The sequence below is a fragment of the Copidosoma floridanum genome, unplaced genomic scaffold (genome assembly GCF_036245765.1).
Source record: "Copidosoma floridanum isolate Cflo_tuat_1 unplaced genomic scaffold, Cflo_Japanese_pri ptg000021l, whole genome shotgun sequence".
In the NCBI taxonomy this organism is placed as follows: domain Eukaryota; kingdom Metazoa; phylum Arthropoda; class Insecta; order Hymenoptera; family Encyrtidae; genus Copidosoma; species Copidosoma floridanum.
The window spans coordinates 22,774,652-22,795,921 of NW_028321898.1; the positions used below are offsets into that span (position 1 = coordinate 22,774,652).

Genomic DNA, 21,270 nt, shown 5'->3' on the forward strand with positions numbered 1-21,270 from the left:
TGTTTGTGATTATTCTGGCTTGTAATAATATTTTTGCTTATTTCTATGCATTAATTCTAAGCTATCCTAATGTTCAACCTTATGTTTATCTAACATTATATCTGAATTTAATATTTCAGTTTAACTGTTCCCAGTTAAACTTTTGTATCGATGGTTGTAGAAAAATATTTTATTTTGCATTTCCGGTCAGCGTGGGCCAGCGTGCATGTAAGTGAGTCATGCATGGTCGTAGTACCTTAGCTACGAGCATTCTTGTAGGTGATTCACCTCTTTGCAGATGCACGTTGGCCCCTGCGTTTTGTATTTTAAAATCGGCACGGAAAGATTTGAAGCAAGAGGAAAAAAAATTAATGTGGATACACCGATGTTACACAAGAATTAAAACAAAGTCGAATTTCTATGATTTTGGGCATAAAAATTTTGTAAACTGAAAGTTTCAAAATAATTTCAGGGTTGCAGTTTAGTAATGAAAAAAAAAAAAAAAAATTTACGACAGAGTCAGATTAGATTGGATTAGATTAAAGTCATAGTGAAGAATATTTTAATAATTATTAGATGCTCAAAAATTTTATCAAAGTTTCATCAAAAACTTTGAATACAGCTGTAATTTACGAAAGGAACCTGAGTGTGTATTTTTTTACTTTTGACCTACCTTTTTTATCGTAAAAAATAAAAAAAATTTTCAAAAATATCAGTTCTGAAATTCTATTCGCATTAATTATCCAAATCGTATAAGACATTAGATTGTTTTTGCCAAATTTTGCCAATAACTGTTTTTTCTTTCACTCCATTTTCTTTTCATGTACATCTAACAATTGAAATAAAATTTTCTAAAATTGTGTACATTCATTTATTCATTAAATTATACATATTTAGTATTTGTTACATTATCCAATAAAAGTTGTATTCATAAAAAAAATAAGATTATGTACAAGGATTATGGTTTATAAAAATAATTAATATTATTTAATTCAGACTAATGATATTTTGGTGCTCTTAAATAATTATTTATTTATAAAGTGTGTTCTTTTTAATGCTATTTGAGCTTACTTAATTCATTGATATTACTAGCTTCGAAAGAAATAAAAATAAATAATCAGTCTAATTGTTCAAGTCATTTTTTCGCACCAAATAAGTACATTAGTGCCGTCCAAAGAGATAAAAACGATTTTTATCAATACAATTATTATTCTTGACCATAAATTCTTTACAGTCAATATAATTGCTGATACAATCAATACACACTGACTCATTAGCATTCAAAAACATAGTTTGTTTTCTGTTTTGGCTCATAAAAAGAAACATATTCTATCGCTCGCAAATCCGGAATGATGATATCAGTTCAATGAAATCTCTAGTATTATTTTGTAAGATGACCATTTATGTGCATTTGAAAATAATTTTAGTTTATTTCAGAATAATCACATAACGAGAAATTCTAGTCATTTCTATGACTACTAGCCCCTTTGAGCATCTTGTATTTACGTCCTTCTTTGTGATCAGGTTTTAATCTCCTGTTCATTACTTTCCTGTGAAAACGTATGGAAAATATTATTTGAATTTTCTTTTACTTTTAAATCTGGTAATATAATTATTTTGAACTAGCCAGACAGTATACTCACTTCAGTCGTTGGCTTCAAGGTTTGCATTTCCTCTCTCCGATTGCGTTTAAAAAATCCTAGCTTGTATAGTGTCCAGATAACAATAATTAATATAAGTATACCAAACAATAATGACAAGAGGATCATTAAAATAGGTATGACTTTGCCACTTCTAGAGATCGTCGTTGAAATCTGCATGAAATGTTTTGCTTTGTCCTCCACGTCAATTAGTACATTAGGGGTGATAACTTCGATATACGCTTGGCTGACGTATGAAATATTTTTCCATTCGGCTAATTTAACTTTAACAAAATATTTTTAATTAAAATAAATGCAATCATATACATATAACAAGGATTTAGTTAAGTAGATCTACAAACCTATGGGATCTGAGATTCGGAAGTCTATGGTTATAACCAATTCGGCTGCAGATGTCGTTTTTAGAAAAGAACCAACATCACAACGAAGATTTTGACAGGTAACATGAGGATTTGTGCAACTTATGGAAAAAACATCTTGGAAAGAAGTTGACGAATCAGAGTGACTCCTGTTGGCGTAAAAACTGTACGCTTCCACTGATGCGTTTTCGTAAGTGCAGTTGTATTTATTTCCATCAATAGATCCACGGAATTGGCTTATACTTGCAATTTCAAAGTTTTGGAAGCGCACTGGAACATTGACGAAAAGGGCAGACTCTTGGATTGGAGTAATACCTAATTTTTCTATTTCATAAATGTGATGGAAATTGAATTTCTTAAGATGGGTTTCGTCCAATTCACTCTCCAAATAGCCATAGTGGTGTCCTTGCGATTCCCTGAAAGTCATATATTCATGAAGTACTTTCTAATGATACAATTCAGTGTATTTCTTTGACTTTTATTGAATATTATAACGTCATTGTATTCATAATTGCTATAGTTTTTTTTAGATATACGTACCCAATAATTCTAAGATCTGCATCAACGTCGAAATAGATGATCAATGATTGGTTATTATCATCAGGATTTTTTTCATCACCATCACTAATGACATCGACTCTAATTTCTTTAAGTTTTTCAGTACTTTCAATCGAATTCATGTCCAGTTCAAGAAGTATTTTATATGTGTGCTAAAAGAAGACATGATATAAAAACATAGTACAACAAAAAATAGTTCCTTCGAGAAACCGCTTACCATTAATGCTTAGTACAAAAATTGAAACGTGTTATAATATTGTGCACTTACATTTTCACGTAGAGGACTTACGAGAAGGCAAATTGTTTCTGATGTCTTGTTAACTTGGGGCAAGGTTTTGCAATTGGGAGGTTGTTTGACTAATGTGATTGGCTCTGGAATGAAGATGTGGGCCTCTGGCAGATACGCTGGCTCATTGGTATTTTCAACGAGTATAGTGACGTATACGTTTATTCCCGAGCCAATGGTATAGCTGTTGTTGGGGCTCAAATTGTTGCTGGTAATATTTACTTTCAAATCTGTTATGCATAATTCGTCAGAGCCACAGTCTCGAGCATAGGCTTGTATACTATCGGTTGTTTTCGATTTTGGGTGGAACATAGGGCACTTATTGTGGGAGGAATCTGGATATCCACAAGTTATATTTACATTGACCTGTATTGGATTTGCTGCATCGTTTATTAAATCCTAAAAAAGAGTTAATTGTTATTTTACCAAAAACAAAGAAAAAATGTGTAAAAAATTATTAACTTACGTTTCGTGGAACATAAAACTTTTCACATCGACGCTTGTTTAGATGCAATGTTAAAAGTCTAGTTTCAGATGTAGTCGTATAGAGTTTATGCCACAAAATATCAGTTAATACTATGGAAATAGTTACATCTGTGGAATAAAATTGTTTTATCAGCGATGACAAAAAATAAATCACATCATTTGAAAATGTTATTTGCCTATTACGTATAGCGTACTGACAAGTAGAACAATACACTCTTACAGGATACTTGATACTAGACTATGCGTGCCATGAATTTTTAAACAATTTCAGTAAACTTGATAAAATCTGTTGCAATCCGATATATTCAACCTTAAAATTCCATACTATGTCACCATATCTCATCAATTTTAGAGTGAAGGTAAATTAATCATAGATTTTTATTTCCATTGACTACAATACTACATGTACATAGACAGAACACGATAAACTACCGAAACGTCACATAAGTGGGGTTTATAGGCCATTATTATTAAAGTTATTCGAATAACCTAATATCATTAACTAGGTTACATTTTAAATAATTGTGATGACGTTACGATCAAAACTTTTCTATGCCGTATTTTTGATACGAGGGATGGTAATTTGTTAGCTCAGATGGGTCAGCCGTGTTTAATAAGCTAACATCCCGAAAATTGGAGGTATTAATGTTAGAATTTATTATAGGATTTTTCCATAACAGTGGGTAAATAAACTTTTAATGTTTGAGCACCGAATTAACGAATTGAGAATGAGTTTTCACGAAGTAGGAGTTTCTGCACCATTGAAACAAAAAGTTTGAGAATCACCGCAGTCTCGTGTGGTGACATGTAATTTTTTGACACTCACTATAGAAAGTTGGAAGACACTTTTGGTTTAACGCTCGAATCTTGAACACTTTTCATATGTCAAATTGATTCGATATCGTAGAATTTAAAACTACATTCATTTCATTACTTTTGATTACAGTTTCGTATCAAACAAAAATCTTCACTATCTGATTGGGATGAACACGTTCTATCCTCAAAAAAATATCAATCGCGAAAGACAGTCTTATACTGATAGTATTATCAATGAGGTCAATGTACTGGTTGAACAATTTTATTTCATTGTTTGCCCATCGGATAAATTTAATTTATTCCAATCACATACAAATAGATTCTAAAAGTTTTTGGGAAATAATACCGTAAGTCCAAACTTACTATAATTTTGACAATATACTTCAAAACGATAAGCTTTAGAACTGAACTCCGCGTACGAGTCAACTTGACTCACTTGAGTGAAAAAAATGTCACCCTAAGATTGCAGTGAAATTCATAGTCCAAATTGAAAAAAAAATACTTACCAAAGGTATCTGGGGCATAGGCACCATTATATTTGGCACAAGCCTCGAATGCCAAGTGCGTCAAGTTTAATGAAAGGCTGGAATTTGCTAGGCGTCGCAGGTTGACGGTCACCTTAATTATGGGCTTGCTGGGCAGGAGGACTGCGTGTCTGGACATAAAACTACCCACGGCCAGGTCGGGGTAGCCATCACCATTGACGTCACGTGCCGGTTTGCTCAGAGAATGTCCAAAACCCCATAGTGCTAAAGACAGATCTTTGGCGACTATGCGTTGGCTTGGCTTGAGAAACAGATCGCGATCACCACTGCCACTGTATACATAGATGGCCCCTCGTCCATCGTCCTCGTAGGGTGCCCCAACAGCCACGTCCTGGAAACCGTCGTGGTCGAGGTCACCCAGGCAGGCCAATGAACTGCCGAAGCGTCCAAAAGTGATTCTACCGTCAATATATAGTTTGGCCCAGTTTGACTGTGATGATACAAGTAGAACAATTGAATTCATGTTAGTCTTAAAAAAACATCATTTTTCAACTACAACACTTAACATAACAACACTGGTCATATTGAATGACTATTGTGATTATGCCTTAAAACTCCTTTAAAAGTAACTACTCCCACCTGGCCTTTGGATATGTAAGCATACACGCGTCCCTCTTCAACGTCACTGGACCACAGTGGAGCTCCAATGATCAAATCATCCCTGCCGTCACCATTGACGTCACAGGCGGTCAAACTGGAACCGAAATACTCGCCAAAATTTTTGCCTTCGATTTTTTTGGTAATTTCTAGGATATTTTTACCACTCTCTTCTAGAGTATCGAACATGAAAACTGCTCCCCTTAAATCGTCACTTCGAGGAGCTCCAGTGGCAAAGACATGTTTTCCTTTGTTTCTCTCGAAAAACTTACCTGATGTCATTGAATAACCTGAAAATGAATGAAGTTTAAATTAAAATTAAAGGCGTACTCAATATGACACATTTTTTAACGCAAGAATAAATACACCTATAAAATATGATTAAGAGATACGCAACGTAACATGAATTAATGTGATGAGAGTATCGTTAAATGACTATAGTTTATATTTTGCACAATTTGAAGTTGACGATAATAATAGAATAATAATAATTATAATAATAACTATCATCATCATAACAACAACAATGATGATAATCATGGTCTCAATAATAATAATAATTTCTAATTATTGTATGTTTTATTATAAATAACATAATTACAATGACTTTATTAATAATACAAAATTTGATGATACTACAATCGTCTCTCATGGTTGTAAATATAAAAAAATTTATTAAAGGTAACTTTCTTGAATATATAATTGTATAGATGTGTATGTTATTTTTGTAATGCGGTATGATTCTTTTTAGAGTAATAGGATAAAAAAATGGATATACATATATATATGTATAATATTGTAAAGTGAAGTATACATTAATCTGTGCCACTCGATGTATTATGATTTTTCATTTAAATAAAGTTAGCTTTTTAACATTTTCTAGAAATAATAATTTTTTAAAAACTATTTTCGTGATTTCTACTGAAAAATTGTCAAATGACTTTTAATAGATTAAGAACTATCTACCGACGTTGTATAGATTAAAATAAATTTTTATTATAATCCTACAGTATTAGGTTTTTAACAATTTTTTTAACTGTTTATTGTGTGTGGGGGGGGGGTGATTAATAGTTTCACTCGCATCTCATTAGTGACAACTTCTGAATTACATTAATACTGTAAGTTAAGCACTTTCTATTTCCTGTAAGCTGTTTTGTAATATGTATAGTTTTTATGTGTGTTCGTAGTTACTAAAATTTGCTAGAGAAGGTTGACATACCCCTGATCAGCGTAATGTCGTACGTATTGAAATACCTGTGTCTACTTAAATCGAGTATTTATCGATATTCCTTGGTAGAATAATAATAGTAATAGAAAAATAGTTACAATATCAATAATAGTAATAATAATAATAACTGTTACAGCGGTGCTAATAACGTTGATGATAATGATAATAATACAAACAACAATTATAATATCAATGTTAATGACAAGAACATTAAAACTGTCTAGATATCCATACATACGTAAACCATATGTATAATAATGAGCTTACCAAATAAACTATCATATTTCTGATCAAGCTTTTTCTCTAAATTGTCGTCCGTATAAAGTGCCTGAAATGAATTGGTGCTATGGTCATCCTCGAGGATCATCGACGAACCCCTAAAGTAATTAGTACCAGGAGCCCCAACTACCAAGCGATGAGCGTCAGGTACAATATGAGCAGAAAATCCAGTCAAACTCAGACCGTATGACAAGATACTGTACGACCCATCTTTATTAATGACCGGAAAGTGTCGAGTTGCACTCTGTATGTTATCTCCAGTGATTGACTGTAAATCGCTCGCGTTTACCCCGTAGCACATACCTTTCGCTCGCCATGGATGAGTAGATTTATTTTTAATTTGCTTCCATAATGGTGCACATACCTGTAAAACGTCAAATACAAATGTTACTTGATGATTTTTGGTCTCGTTCGTAAGGAATAATGTGTGGATACAAGAATAATGATAATAATGGCAAAAAAATTGAAAGATATGGAATCATGTACTTTATTTTTACTTTCTTGTGTAGTAAGTTCTGTTGCTAAATACTATTTAAAAGAAATGATTTGCAGTGAACAGTACAACACTATTTGAAAAAAAAATTTTTTTTGTGACGTAAGCGTATACGTACACTTTTAGATAAGTTTAATTTTTGGCATGTTATAAATATAATATTAACTAAATTATTATAAAACACGTAGTTATACGTTATTATTTTTTTGTAAAAATAATATTAATAATATAACCATCAGCAAAAGACACAATGTCAACTAAAACGTTATGTTCTTAATGACCTCTATTAATGTGCGCAAGAGGCACCATCCGCTCAGCTAACTAAAAAATTTCTGAGACATTTGTACGTAAATATTTATATGTGAGCTACTATAGTCTTTACATAAAAGACATTGTGCATACCGCGACTCTGGGACTCGTTGAGTTCTCCACGACCACTGTGGCCCCGATCCAGGCACTGTTCCTATTTTGTTGAATACCACTTTTATGATTAATTTTGTTATTCGGAGATGCGTCGAGGAGCCACTCGGTGCACTTATCGTTCGACAAGTCGCAGTAATAAACAGCCCCTGGCTCGTAGACCTTCTGCTCCTTGTCGCCCCGACGCGAGGAGTTGGCCCGTGGTGCCCCCACCAACAGCAGCGAAACATTTTGGTGGACGTAGAGCGCCACCGAGTAACCAAAGTAGCTGGACCGTCTCGATGACGCGGCATTTGGGTCCGAGAATATTTTGGCTCGTGATACGTCCAGGTTGTAGGTACTCACCGCAGCTACGAGTGCCAATAGAGTGCAAGTCCTATAGTAGCAGTGGATCATACGCAACTTGCTGTTGCCTCGAGAGTCAGATGACATTCTCGAATCTTTATGATCTTGATGAGCTGAAAATGAAAAGTTTAATTTATTATTATCGGTGCTGGTTGGAATACATGAAGTTGTACCTACGTATGGGTTATTGACATGAATAATTGCAATTGACGTTATTCACATTATGGCATTGTCGAAATATTGAAATTTAGGGTGTAATTATTATTCGTATCCATAAAATGAATTATACAAACGATAATTTTTATGAAATAGAAAATGTGGTATGGGTTGGAAATTGTTAAACACCCTCATATTATATATTGTTCGGGCGAAGTGATGAATTTCGGGTACAATATTAAAATTCGGACAAAATTAAAACATTTAGTTGAAATACATACCAGCAATTTGTATTTAATTGTTTAAATTGCAATAAAAAAAGAAACAAATAATTATTCTATCATCGTTTGAAAAAGTCATTTTTAAAAACTGACCTATTATAAGGCATAATTTATGATTTAATTGTAATATGCATGAATATAAATAGCTATAAATGTCTTGGGGTAGTATTCACTTACTTATAGTTTTCATGATTTTTAATCAGCTGGAATAGCATAACCTTCCGTGGAGTACGTTTTTTCTGGCCTTCCTGGCGTTCCACTGTACTATTTTCCACTGAACTAAAAAGTCAAATGAAAATCTTTTTAAATTATTAAACTCTATCACTGCACGTATTTAAAAATCCTTCGGGTCAATGTTGATAAAATGGTTTTGTATATTTGATGTTACAAAATGTTAAACATTGCACACACTGACACTATTATTGTTGTTATACTACGAGCCAGTAGTCCATGCCACAATTTATATAAAATATCAAATAAATTACCAGTAACGTTTTATCAAAATTATTCAGCAGTTACTGCATAGCACTGGTGCTACATAAACTGTGGAGGGTTTCAAGCGTAGTCTTTTGTTAAGATTCAACAAAGAAGTTTCACAAGCAACTGAAGTATGATCTACTCATTCTGTTTTAAGTAGTAAACGAATAGAACATCATGAATATTCTAAAGTTTCAAAGTTGTGCTTTCCTAGAACTAATGAGGTATACAGAAGTCGAAGAATAACTCAAAAGAATTACACACGTATCGAAGTTAGTCACGATGTTTTTCTTTTGATTGCCAAATGCTTAGAATAATAAAAATAGTATGATAAAATTTGTAGATACCAAAGTTGAATAATCTAGGCAAAATTTCACCATAGATTTCTCTAATACATTGTTACTTTAAAATTTCTTGCGGTAAAAGTATTGATGTTTGTATCCTTAATTTGTTCTCGGGTGTTGTCAATGCTGATTTCAGTCGATAATTGGCTTTTCTTAGCTCAGCCTGTTTTGCCGAATGCAAAATAAAGCTTATGCAATTGATAAAAAAATACGAATTTGGAAAGCTCTAAAATAACAAATATTGGTGGACAACATGGATCGGTATCTTGAAAATGTGATACCTCGGGGTTTTAATGGTATGTCTTTATGTTCTGAGAAATTACCACTGTCTTATCACGATTTTACTATGAAGCTTTTTCACTATTTGCTTACGTGAACATGAGTATTGTTTTCAAAATACGTTGTCTCGTGATGACGTCATTTGTTTTTCTCACCATGTACTCATAGTTTTCCTACAGGTATGAGTATGCCAACGGTGTTGACTCATAATTTTACACGTGCAACTTATATTTGTGAGAAAAAGAAAAGGTGAAAAGAAGAAAACAACTACAGTTTGTATTGTACTGCTATGATTAATGGATAGAATGAATATCGAGATTCAGACTCGGGGAAAAAGCGAAATTTCGAAAAAAGAGTGAGATGAACTTTTACAAAGTGCAAATGGTTATTTAACGCAAAACTCTAAATATTCTGGCAAAGAATTACTTATAAGTTGAATGAAAAAATGTGGATAAAGTCGAAAAATAACAAAATGGTGAAATTTGAAAGAGTGAAAGTGAGAAAAACAACAGTCTCAATAACTTTGTTCTTAATCAATTCTATTCAAATAATTCTATCACTCGGCAAGGATTTTTTTTTTGTCACGTGGTTTTGCTAAATTAATGATATTTTAACTACTTGAACACTATAAAAATCCAAGTAGGGGTAAACGGTACAGTTATTGACACCTTAAGGTAGTGATTGACCTCTGTATAATTTGTATATCTATATGTAAAGACTCCATTTAAAAATGCATGTGGCGGTCAATCACTATCGGGGGGTCAACAACTGTACCCTTTACCCCTAGATTATTCTAATTCACTCATCGCTGTAACGCTTTTCACGCGTTTGCTAATGCTAAAGAAAAAAACGTATTAAAATTTTATAGCGTCAATTCAATTGAAACAATCCATTATAATTTTGCAGTTAGTTATAAAAAAAAAAAAAGTTTTAATTAGTGATAGTTTATTCAATGTCATGTAATCAAATAATGACATTTTTTCGAAACCTTATTTTTATTTCATGATCAAATTAGATGTCCTTGGCACGTATGGTATGCATTATACAATAAGTTCTCGTGGGTGACTCAAGACTATTTTGAGCACGTGGTGACGTGGTGTGTAAAAATCAAGCGCTTCACGTAAAATCCATACTGTCACCAAAAGTCAAACTTTAATTACTTAAGCCGAAAAAAAAAAATTCTTTTCTGTAAAAGTACATTTGTTTAACCAAATGCCGTTGAAACAACTAACTGTTCATCTGTAGCTATAAGATCACGTACGACTTGGTCACTTTTTTCAAAGCTGCTTTTTAGCCACCTTTTAGGACAAATCGTACCAGTACCTATACGTATTACCGTGCACTCATTTAAAAAAAGTGTATGAAAAATTGTTTCAAAAACTATCTCCAGATGTACACCAGTGAGGGTAGCGATCGAGCACTTGAGCACGAGCCGGAGGGTCCCCACTACCCCATCCCTCGCTCCTGCATCCGAGTTCTCCCTAGAACAATGGGCGCGCCTTCCTCAACCCTCTTCTCGCAACCTCCCATCCCTCTCCGCTTCGGCCCCTTTCTCGCCATTCCCCACTGCTCCTACGGCCCATGCCTCGACGATAGCTTCGCGAGTACTTTTCCCAGAGGTTCTCCCCCCCCCCCGCGGAACTCGATGCCTCTCACCGCTCTTTTTCTTCGTCTCTCGTTTCGGTCTTGCTTATTCGTCACGTATAACAGTGTACTACAGCGCCCGCTCGAGCTTTCCTCCCCTTCCACCCTTATCCGTGGTACACCTATGGTACACATACATCATACATATCTCCGTATATATATAGGTGGGCGTGCGGGTGAGCTGCGTCATCCGGTAACGAGCTATATTTCGTCGGAAAAAAAGGGATGGAAAGTTGCGGTAAAACCGACTGAGGAAAACTACAAGCTCGAGGGACGTACGCGTGTGTTTTTGTTTGTTTGACGTTTCTCTCTCGAGTGTCGCGAGGCGAAATTTTTTCTTTTTCTATGTGTTATTTTCGACAAAGTTGATGCTCGATAAGGCGGCGACGACGGATTTTCGGCTCATGGTGTGAGTTGGGAAACACTCGAGCTTTCGGCTTATCAAACTTGGCTAATGGAGTTACAAACTCACGCGTGACGGCGCGTACGTCGTTGTGATTTTTTTTTTTTTTTTTTTTTTTTTTTTTTTTTCAAGGGTTTGTTTGTGTACTTGTACGAAAAATTAGTTTTTGGTATCACGTTGTTGCAACGTTTCTGAATGCATCAAGGAGTTCAATTTTAAGATTTTTTATTAATCTTCATCCCGGTAACTGTGTAGCTCTGCTTAGCATCGAAAAAAAAAATAATTCACATTATCAAGGGTAAATTTTGATTCCTCTGATACAAAAAGTATGTTTTTGACTTAAAAATACGAGAACTTTCTTGATAGAATTGTATCAACGTAGTTACGTTGTTTACAAAGTATTAGACTAGAGAAATATTCTCTTGACCTTGGATTAATGACTAGTATAGTATAACGAAACTTGTACTTGCCTTGGTGTTTGTCTCGGTAATTGGTTGAAAATGCAAATATATTGAAAGTTTTAGGTTCTCAAATGTTTACATTCGTTAAGAATTGCACAAAATTCTGATTTATTCATTAAAATTTACACTCAACGTGTTTTTTACTTTCATTTTGAGAAGGAAATTGCGCCGCCGTAGTATGTATACATTTAAAAAAAATTAAATTCCTTATAAATAGTATAAAAAAAGTCTTAAGATTCTAAATTAAAGATTCATCTAGTTCTGGACAAATAATGCTTTTAAACTTCTAAATTGCTCCGCAAAACACCGCAAAACTGTCACTTACGCTTAAACCCAAAAATCATTAAGAATGTGTGTAGGTACTTCAGAATAGCGCTCATGCTCTTTCTTCCTGAAAAAAATGAAGATGACGATATTCTGAAATAAAAAAAGTAAAAATTAAATTTTCAAAAGTGAAAATGAATATTTTTTCTTTATCTATAAAAAAAAAAAAAAAAAAAAAAAAGAGAGAGAGAAACAAACTGAAGGTGACAGCAGTAATAGTGCGGGCCTAATTTAAGTTCACAGTTCTCCCATCAGCCATCAAACGGCACAAATTTTCTCAGCCGAATCTCAAGTGACGCGATACACACACACAACCCCTCGGTCGTCGTGGAGATCAGAGTCATCGAAGCGCGATACGAGTCAGAATGGGAGCACACGCGCAGTCCCGAGCATCGGAACTCACACGGCCTTATGCAGTCGGGGGCCCCCGCGGTGCCATTATGCTTGTCCATGCCACCACTCAAAACTTACAAGGAAAAATGGCCCAGACCTGCCTGCCGCGCGTCAATACAGAGAAATGGCACTTTGTCTCGTATGCGAAAAGTCACGAGAACGACCCTCCCGTGCGAAGAGTAAGAAGAACCAGTCAGCTAAGAAAAGAAAAGAGACGCGTGTACTTATGGTCCCCTTTTTACCGTACACGCATGACCGCGCGAGGGCGCGAGCTGTTGGTATTAATTTTTGTGCTGCTTATTTTTCTTTATTGCTAATCTTGGTGACTCGTCTGTCACGATCAGTCATTCATTTTTTCGTACATTTTTTCATGCTGAGCCATTTTTTTTTCGAATGACTGATTAAAAATTCGTTGTAGGGTTACACAAGAAAGTTAATTTTATCCACATATTTAAACTGTAAATTTCAGTTAATCAACGCGCATTTTGAAGAACTGGAGAAAAAAAATTTTCTCACAACGATAAAGTTCATCAAAAAATTGAACAAGTTGCTTAATATCCGAGACCATTTTTACCATACGTAAATAGCCATACTGAATCCAAACCCGATGACTACTAATTTGCTCTATTCACCTCCGATTAATTTCGACAATTAAAAAAAAAAATCTAGGCAAAAAATAACCCAAGAACAACAAAGCGGATGCAGTACATAGGCTTCTGTTTTGTTGAGGGATGCTTGATTAACGTATAAGTCCTCTCACCTCTCTCTCTCTCTCTCTCTCTGTTAGGGAGGAGGGAAGGGTGCTCACATGAACCCAAGTCCCATTGCCACTTGTATCGTACTCTAACGGTTGACATCTACTTTGAGTGAACAAAGAAACGTACATCGAGTTTGGTAGGACCATTAAATAATTGTGTGGGTTTGAAGATATTTTAATTTTACAATACCTTGCCCTGGAGTTTTGCCAAGTACCTATACCTATGTGCAAAGTGTGATGTTATTTTTCGATCCCACAAAGTGCATGTATTTTACGAATTCCTATGAGGGATCTCGTACAACCACCCCACGCTGGGGAAATGGTAAAAGCCAACTCTGTACCATCGAGCCGTCAATTAACGCATTCCCGGATCTCCCGATCGCCTCGCTTGCATGCCCTGCTCATCGAAGTGTCAACAAAGTCGCACAGAGAGCAGATACCATACCCACCAGAGTGTACTACACTTTATAATCGCCACCACCGTGCTGGCACACACATATATATATATACCTACAGGGGAGCCCGCACTACTTACTACGATAAGCGCAAGAGGCAAAAGTCAGTCTTGGAAATCAAGTCACGCTCAACGCGCTCATTGTCTCGGGCCAGAAGGAGAGACCCCGAGGACGTTCAAGTGAGCGAGGCCCCCCCGGGCGCATTCCCGCGCTGAGCACCAGCCCTTGCATAATCCTCTGCGGTGGCGCGCCCCCCTCCCCCCCCCCCCCACAGGGTTGACTCCCCTTTCTCGCATGGCAAAGAGCCCGCGGGGGTAGTAATGAAGGCAGTATACGCATAGGTATGGCCGAAAGTACATTTATATACATATATGTATATACCCTGCACCTTATACGTATGTGTGGCGTCATCTAACGCGCGAGCTGCAGTCCACTCTGGTGGAAAAACGCGAGCGAAAACTCCTCTGGTTCCTTCGATGCGTCCCGCGTGTGTGGGAACGCGATCATAATTTAGATTCCGCCTCCCCGTCGCAAATACTCTACCTTATGTACGTGCTCATCGGGCAAGTAGGTACACGTATATAATATACATCGTGAAAATACGTATATGTAGGTACTCGTCGACTTTTCTGCCCTGGCGCGTTCTCTTGTATGCATCGTACGAATGGATTTTTGTTTTTTTTTTGTTCCATCCTTGTTCTTTCTTTTTTGCATCGGCTCACGCGGCAACTGCATCAGCTTTTTGAGAAAAGAGAACCGTTCGTTAAACAATGCGGCCATCGTGTACGCGCCAACGGAGCCTCGAGTGGCCTCTACGCGGGTTGCACGTAATAACCGTTTCGTGTGTGTGTGTGTGTGTGTGTGTATTATGCGTATTTGGAGCGGACACAATGGCATCTCGTGACATTTTCAAGTTCTTTGCCGGGGGTATAACCCATACGTAGCTGTTCTTTCGGCCACTCGAGTGCTCGTTAGACTATACATTATTATACACGTGTACGTTCGATTTATAAACATATAGGTACGCTGTGGGAGAGCGAGCCAAAGGCCCATCGTGGATTCTCGTAACGGTCCGACTTTCCGCGAGCCCAGTGTGCATGAGCCGTGTTGCAAAAGGGGAACGATTCGGTAAGGTGTATTGTGTACTTTTTTTTTTTTTTTTTTTTTTTTTTTTTTTCCCTTCAAGTACCATCAACGTACAGCGAGTAATGACTTGGGCCAGTGAATTCGATTAGACTTCGACTTTACGTGTGTGTAATTTGTTTCGGGACGTTTCGATTCAATGCCGCGCGTTTCTGTCGTACTTTGAAAAATAAATGCAACCCGCTTTGCGCGTTCATGTTTGCCCTACACCTGGGATGGTTATTGCGGAATGAATTTTGGCAAACAAAGTTTTTTAATTTTACTCCCATCTATAGCTACATTCGTAGACAATTAAAGCCATGGTGAAAGACTTTTGTTTCACTGACAGATTTTTGAGTTGATAAGAAACATCTCGAATAACGATTGGTGTGCTGTTTCGTTTGTACAACAAGTGATTAGTTTTTTTATTTTTTACTTATTTTTTTTTTTTTGTAAGACTTTGGTTTTAAATTACCAGCAATAACATATTTATTGATGATAATATTTTTAAAAGGATGGTAATGCAATTACAAAATCAATTGAACCGATTTTAGTTTGTGTTGGACCTTGAACATTAACTGCTGAATCAGTCTTTGCTAAACGTTTTAGTCTTAATCGTACGTTGGATTACACTTGCTGCCCTTGTGTGAGGTGCACGCAACGTAGCGTTGTAAGTACATAATATATAGTATTTGTATGTTCTAATAATGAATTGCAACGAGTAGTCAAGTTGATAATGTAAAAACAAAGCGTGAACATTATTTTTCCATATACTCTCAAGTTGTTGTTTTTGAAAATGGTACACGCAAAAAGTAGTGATAGTTAATTGTTTGGAGTAACGATCACAAGTTATAATAATAGTACACTAATTAATGCATCGAGAATTTTGACTTCTGCAAATGCCGTTTTATTAGAAAAAGTGTCTAGGGGGTGTCAAGGGGCTAAATTGTCTTTATTTATGTGAAGAAAGGTACTACTGGAAACGAAAATTCTATCAAAATAATTAAAATTATCTCATATAAAATGTATACGAACTAATTATGAAAAAGTGTTTACATGGGTGGTATATCTTTAAAATTTAATAAGAATCAGTCAAATACTGCAGCTATTACAGCTTTTCCAGTTTTTTAGCCCTTTTAATTTCAAAAAGCAACGAGTTCAATTAACCGGCATCTAAGCTAAAAATCAGCAGCAAGAGAAAAATTTAAACATACAAGGTACGAATAAACACACACGGAGACATAGGTTTTCGAAAAACGATGTCTCGGTCAGTGGGATGTGGCAGTCCCGAGCTTTGCCAGCACCCCGTCGCTCTTGCACCCGGTATTTTTTAAGTATGTATACCTATACCCTATCTACAGATCTGTGTGAGGTATAAAATAATAATATATATATCCATTTTTCACCGTACTTACCCCACAAGAAAAATGCTTAGCAAGGAAAGAAAGACTATATATAGTAGCTCACTCCCACCACCTTTTTCTTTCCCCCTCTACCTGTAGGTGAGCAGAGTTGTACGGAAGAGTGGGGAAACGGAAGAAGAGGGTCGTGGCGTGCCTGTGAATCCCCGGGAATATTCAGTGGGGCGTTACCCACTTCCCGCGGCGCCGAAATGGGCGGAGCCCAAGCTCAACCCCCACTCTAACTCCCTTCATCCCCACCCCGAGACTTTTCTTTTTCTTTTTTATTGTTTTTTTTTTTCTCTTTCAATACACGTACGTATAAACATGCATTTGTGTGAGTTTGGATGCTGGGATCTGGGATTGCTGAGTCGCACATTGCGCGTGCCTGTGTATATATAGAGGCAAGACCAGTTACAGCCCTATATTTGGCCACATGGACACAGTATAGACGATAATGTTCCGTCGCACAGCGTCCGCGCCATGTCGCGTAATCGGATATGCCATCGCAGGGACGGCGGACAGCTGCAGCGGTCGGGGCGCGTGTGGTAAAAACTTTTGCAGTTGCGTTTGACCGAAAAAAGGGTGGAGATTGTGCGCGTTTTTTTTTTTTTTTTTTTTTTTTTTTTTTTTTCGCGATATTCGTTGTTGCGTGAATATAAGTATATGGGTGCATGCCGAACTGAGTGAATGGCCGCTGTACGAGTTTACGTGGTTTTGTTCGCTTGATTTTAGACTTGCAGTGTGTGAGTTTGTTCTTTGATTCGCGCAGTGATTGTGAAAGTGAATTTTTGAGATCGAGCCCGATTTCGTCGTTTGATAGAAAATTGTGATTTTGTAGAAAAATTGTATAGTTATTCGAATGCGTATAACATAATATGACTGATTGAACTTATAATTGATTAGTGGTTTTGTGTATACCTAATTCGTCTAAAGCAAACGTTTTACGATAACTAGATCATTGCCAAGAAGGACACATGCTGGCATCGTAATAATTTAAAAATTCAAGATTTCATTTTCTATTACATATTTTTGTGTTTGTGAACTTATTAGTGTATTTTGTTTACTTTTACAATTAAAAAAAATACACGTACACTATTCCAAGTGACAAGATGTGTACGAGCAAATACTCGATTCTGTCTCGGATTCTGTAACTATTATGTATAAAGGAGTAAACTAACAAAAAATACTAATGACCAGGAGATATTTAAATTGTATGTTTATAAATTCTCATAAGTTTGCTGTAAATAAATCAGTTTAAAGTGTTCTTTGCGTGTTATAGAATAAATTTTCTATCCTTGACATTTTATTCTCCCCCCAAAAACTTTACCACATCAATAATTTTTTCAGAAGCATTATTTTGTATTAAAATAATATTTTCTTTGAAAAGTACGTTTTTTCTTTTATTTTTTTCTTAAAATTTTTCGATTGATCCTTTTCAGGTTAGACGGCTACAATCAACTTTAACATCTTACACGTACAACTGCCTTCGCCAAATATAATCTTTGACTTACTCGCGATCACGAGCTTAGTCACACAAAAAAAGGTACAGTATGAATATGATTTTTTTTTTTTTTCATTCGAACATGATCTTTGAAATTATTTCGTCAACAATCACCAACTTACACATTTTAGTTTTTACTTCCTGCGATACAAAAGAAGATTGGAGACAATGTAAAATTCTTTTTTGACAATCATACCTGAATATTTTTGTGTTTGATTTTCATGCTTCTTTTCTTTTCTGTCATAATTTCTTTTATTGATTGACGTTTCCCATCTAGTGAATATCCATCGCCCATTCTACAGCTAGTAAAAAGAAGAAGTTTGAATAAGTACTTGCATCAGCTGAAAAATATCAAAGAATGGCATTGGGATGATTAAGCTTGAGAGGAAAATTTGGATTTACGATCCGTTAGGATTGACATCACCAATAAAAACACCTTGTTCGAAGCCCAAATCCATTCTCTCGAAAAACTCCATCTTAAAAGTTCCAAATAACTTAAGACTTTGAAGTTGTATTAAGTTTTGGAGTTATGTCAAGTTTTAATTTATTGATGACTCCTAAGTAATATTCGTGTAAGAAAAATACGTGCACAAACCACACGTTGTAATTAAGCATGTATCCAGTCCAAGGTGAACGTAGATGTATAGCTACGAGACCCAGATAGATCGTAACCATCACAAGGCGGAAGGGTCAAATGAAGCAAGCCACTCGAGTCAATCGCGCATCCACCCATAAATACGAGTGCACTCGCATCCAACAATACATCAAAACGAGACAGTTAATGAGCTAATCGCCCCGAGCCGCTTATCACAGCCGGATCCTCGTATATTGGCCACGTTGATGTATTGCACCGAGTGTGTGTGCACGTACTTAATACCTGGAGCAATAACAAAGCTCCGCTTGACTATAATCGAGTCAGCCTAATATAATACCCTGCTTTCATGTGTAAACCTACACACGTCAACTCCCCCAACTGATGCCATATATACCATACAAGGTTCACAGGTATCGACATAAAAAGGTAAAAGTTTACCATATTACAATACATCAAATCTTGTAATACATTGTTTGCTTATCATGTTTACACTAATAAGGGTCACATGAGGAGAAAGATCAAAGGTAACTATGTGCGGCTGTACAACGACTCATTTATAGGTGTTAGAAAAAACCAAATTTTTGGGACATGTTAATGCACTCTTGCAAACCCAGTGGTTACAAAACTGGTGTAATAACATTGTGGTTACCCTATTTCAGTTGTAATTGGAACTCAGACTAAAGTTACAACATGGACTTAGAAACGATTGAAAGTTCTCGCAAAACAATGGATCTTTTGAGCATTGGTGCAAAGGATTTGAATCGTGGTAATGATCACCACAGAGATCATACTAACAATCCATGGAATTTTTTTTCGTGATTGAGATTACAATCTAATCTGAATCAATTGCAACTGCAGATCTAGTTGATTATTTTACTTCAGTATCAAAACTATACTCTGAAAATATGAGTTGTAGTTTCCATGAAAACTGATTTATTTTTGGTTGTCCATCAAAGAAAAATTCAATGTATACATCTCGGAAAAAACCATATCATCCCGACCTAGCCAAAGACAATAACTACACCTGTAGTAGTACCTATAGGTTGTGGATTTTTCAAGTCATATTTTACTTTTAATTTTGGTTTCCTCGATTACATAAAAGACACTTTTTTGGAAGTCTTCAAAGTCGCTAAAAATTTTAGTTGACTTTGAAATCTTTCAGTACACCTTCTAAGTCTTTCGTAAACTTTTAGGGACTCTCAAGTGACTCGAAAATCTTTCCAAGACTTGTGCAGTCTTTTTCAACGACTTGAAGAGTACTCAACCCTTCGGCCATACACACTTGATCCTTTAACCAATATTGCGTACAGCGTGGATATATATATATATCTACATGCCAATTAACCACAGCTTCATGTGGAAGGATATTGGACCTTTGCTACCACTGGTGTTCGGATAGCTGCTGCTATTCCAGCTACAGTGTGATACAGGCGTGGGTGTCGAGTAGCAATATATCTCGCCCAGATAGTCCCTCTCGCTCTCTATCGGAATGCTTTGAACTCTCTCGCTCTCTTGTACATACACTGCAGCATGCAGTCACCTCGTATACTTGCCTATACCTCGTTTCGTAAATCGTCCCCCTTTAAACACGTTGTAGGTGTAGGTGATGTATACCTGTCGTGTGCCCAAGTGCCGCGTGTACGGTATTAGAGCTTTCTCCATCTCTTTGTGTCCATCAGTCGGAGCCACGTATGTATTATATACCTATAGTTGGGATTCCGCTTTGATACAACGCGCAAGTGTGCGCCCCAACTTGATTACGCTCAGAGTCGGGGTCCAGAGTCCGGATTAGCGTTTAGCTGCCTGAGCCCTGTTGGACGCATTATTGCAGTTGTCGCGCGATGCCGAGACTTTTATTGGAAAAAAGAATGGCAAAGGGAAACGGGTTTGCCGACGCGTTATTACATTAAGCCTGGAATGCGAATAATTTAATTCTCGCTGTTCTCCTATTTCTCTGATGGGCAAGGGAAATTGGAGGATTCCAAGGGGGAGCTGCTGGAAAACCCTTACCGAATGATCATATGCCTGCAGAAGGAACTGAAGAACAACGGATGGATTTTTTATCGGGAAAAAAACTTTTATTGCTTGGTTATTGCAGTTTCATAACCCACGGGGTTGCAATCAAATTGTAAAGGACATTTTGTCGTCTTACCAAGGGCTACATGCGCCTAAATAGGATGCCAATATATTCTGATTAAAATTTAAATTATTTTTTACCGAGTGATAACAAATTCATTTTCATCATTATGTTTCTCCGTTCCTTTAGTATATCTTGTTTTAACTGATGACCAGGTGAATAACCAGGTTTTTGCAGAAGGAGAAACCCTGGGGAAACTATTCAAGGATAGTTAAACTCACATAGTACTCCTAGTTTATTCGAACATTAACCCTCATAACGTTAGAGTGATTTTAATGATAATTATAAAAATAATTCAAGGAACAAATTCTCGACAACATAACCTAGTACAACGCAACACTTTGTAGGTTATGTTAGAACCAAGGCAATGAGACCAATCACTATTAAATATGATCAGTCCATTGACAATGAATACGTCCCTCAACGACTATATATCGTATAACTTACTGTCGAGAAAATCAAGCACTGTATGTATTATCGACAAGC

The 21,270-nt window shown here is 36.2% G+C and overlaps 1 protein-coding gene across 1 annotated transcript; it reads right to left on the reverse strand.

The window, feature by feature from the left end:
- Window positions 1-945: 945 nt before the first annotated feature.
- Window positions 946-9,101, reverse strand: LOC106643892 (integrin alpha-5-like). Its single transcript, XM_089594794.1, has 12 exons — window positions 8,975-9,101; window positions 8,667-8,768; window positions 7,690-8,165; window positions 6,783-7,158; window positions 5,270-5,577; window positions 4,652-5,159; window positions 3,310-3,437; window positions 2,826-3,242; window positions 2,540-2,709; window positions 1,982-2,415; window positions 1,623-1,903; window positions 946-1,529 (listed from the first exon to the last, which is right to left on the reverse strand). Exons 2-12 carry the CDS (start codon window positions 8,677-8,679, stop codon window positions 1,500-1,502), a joined length of 3,141 nt encoding a protein of 1,046 aa, XP_089450920.1. The 5' UTR covers window positions 8,680-8,768; window positions 8,975-9,101; the 3' UTR covers window positions 946-1,499.
- Window positions 9,102-21,270: the final 12,169 nt, after the last annotated feature.

Bases quoted from the DNA above. Each gene is read 5' to 3' on its own strand.
- LOC106643892 (XM_089594794.1), bottom strand. The intron at 3,243-3,309 runs GTAAGTTAATAA...ACTCTTTTTTAG, and splicing joins AGTTTTATGTTCCACGAAAC to GATTTAATAAACGATGCAGC. The intron at 1,530-1,622 runs GTGAGTATACTG...ACGTTTTCACAG, and splicing joins CCTTGAAGCCAACGACTGAA to GAAAGTAATGAACAGGAGAT.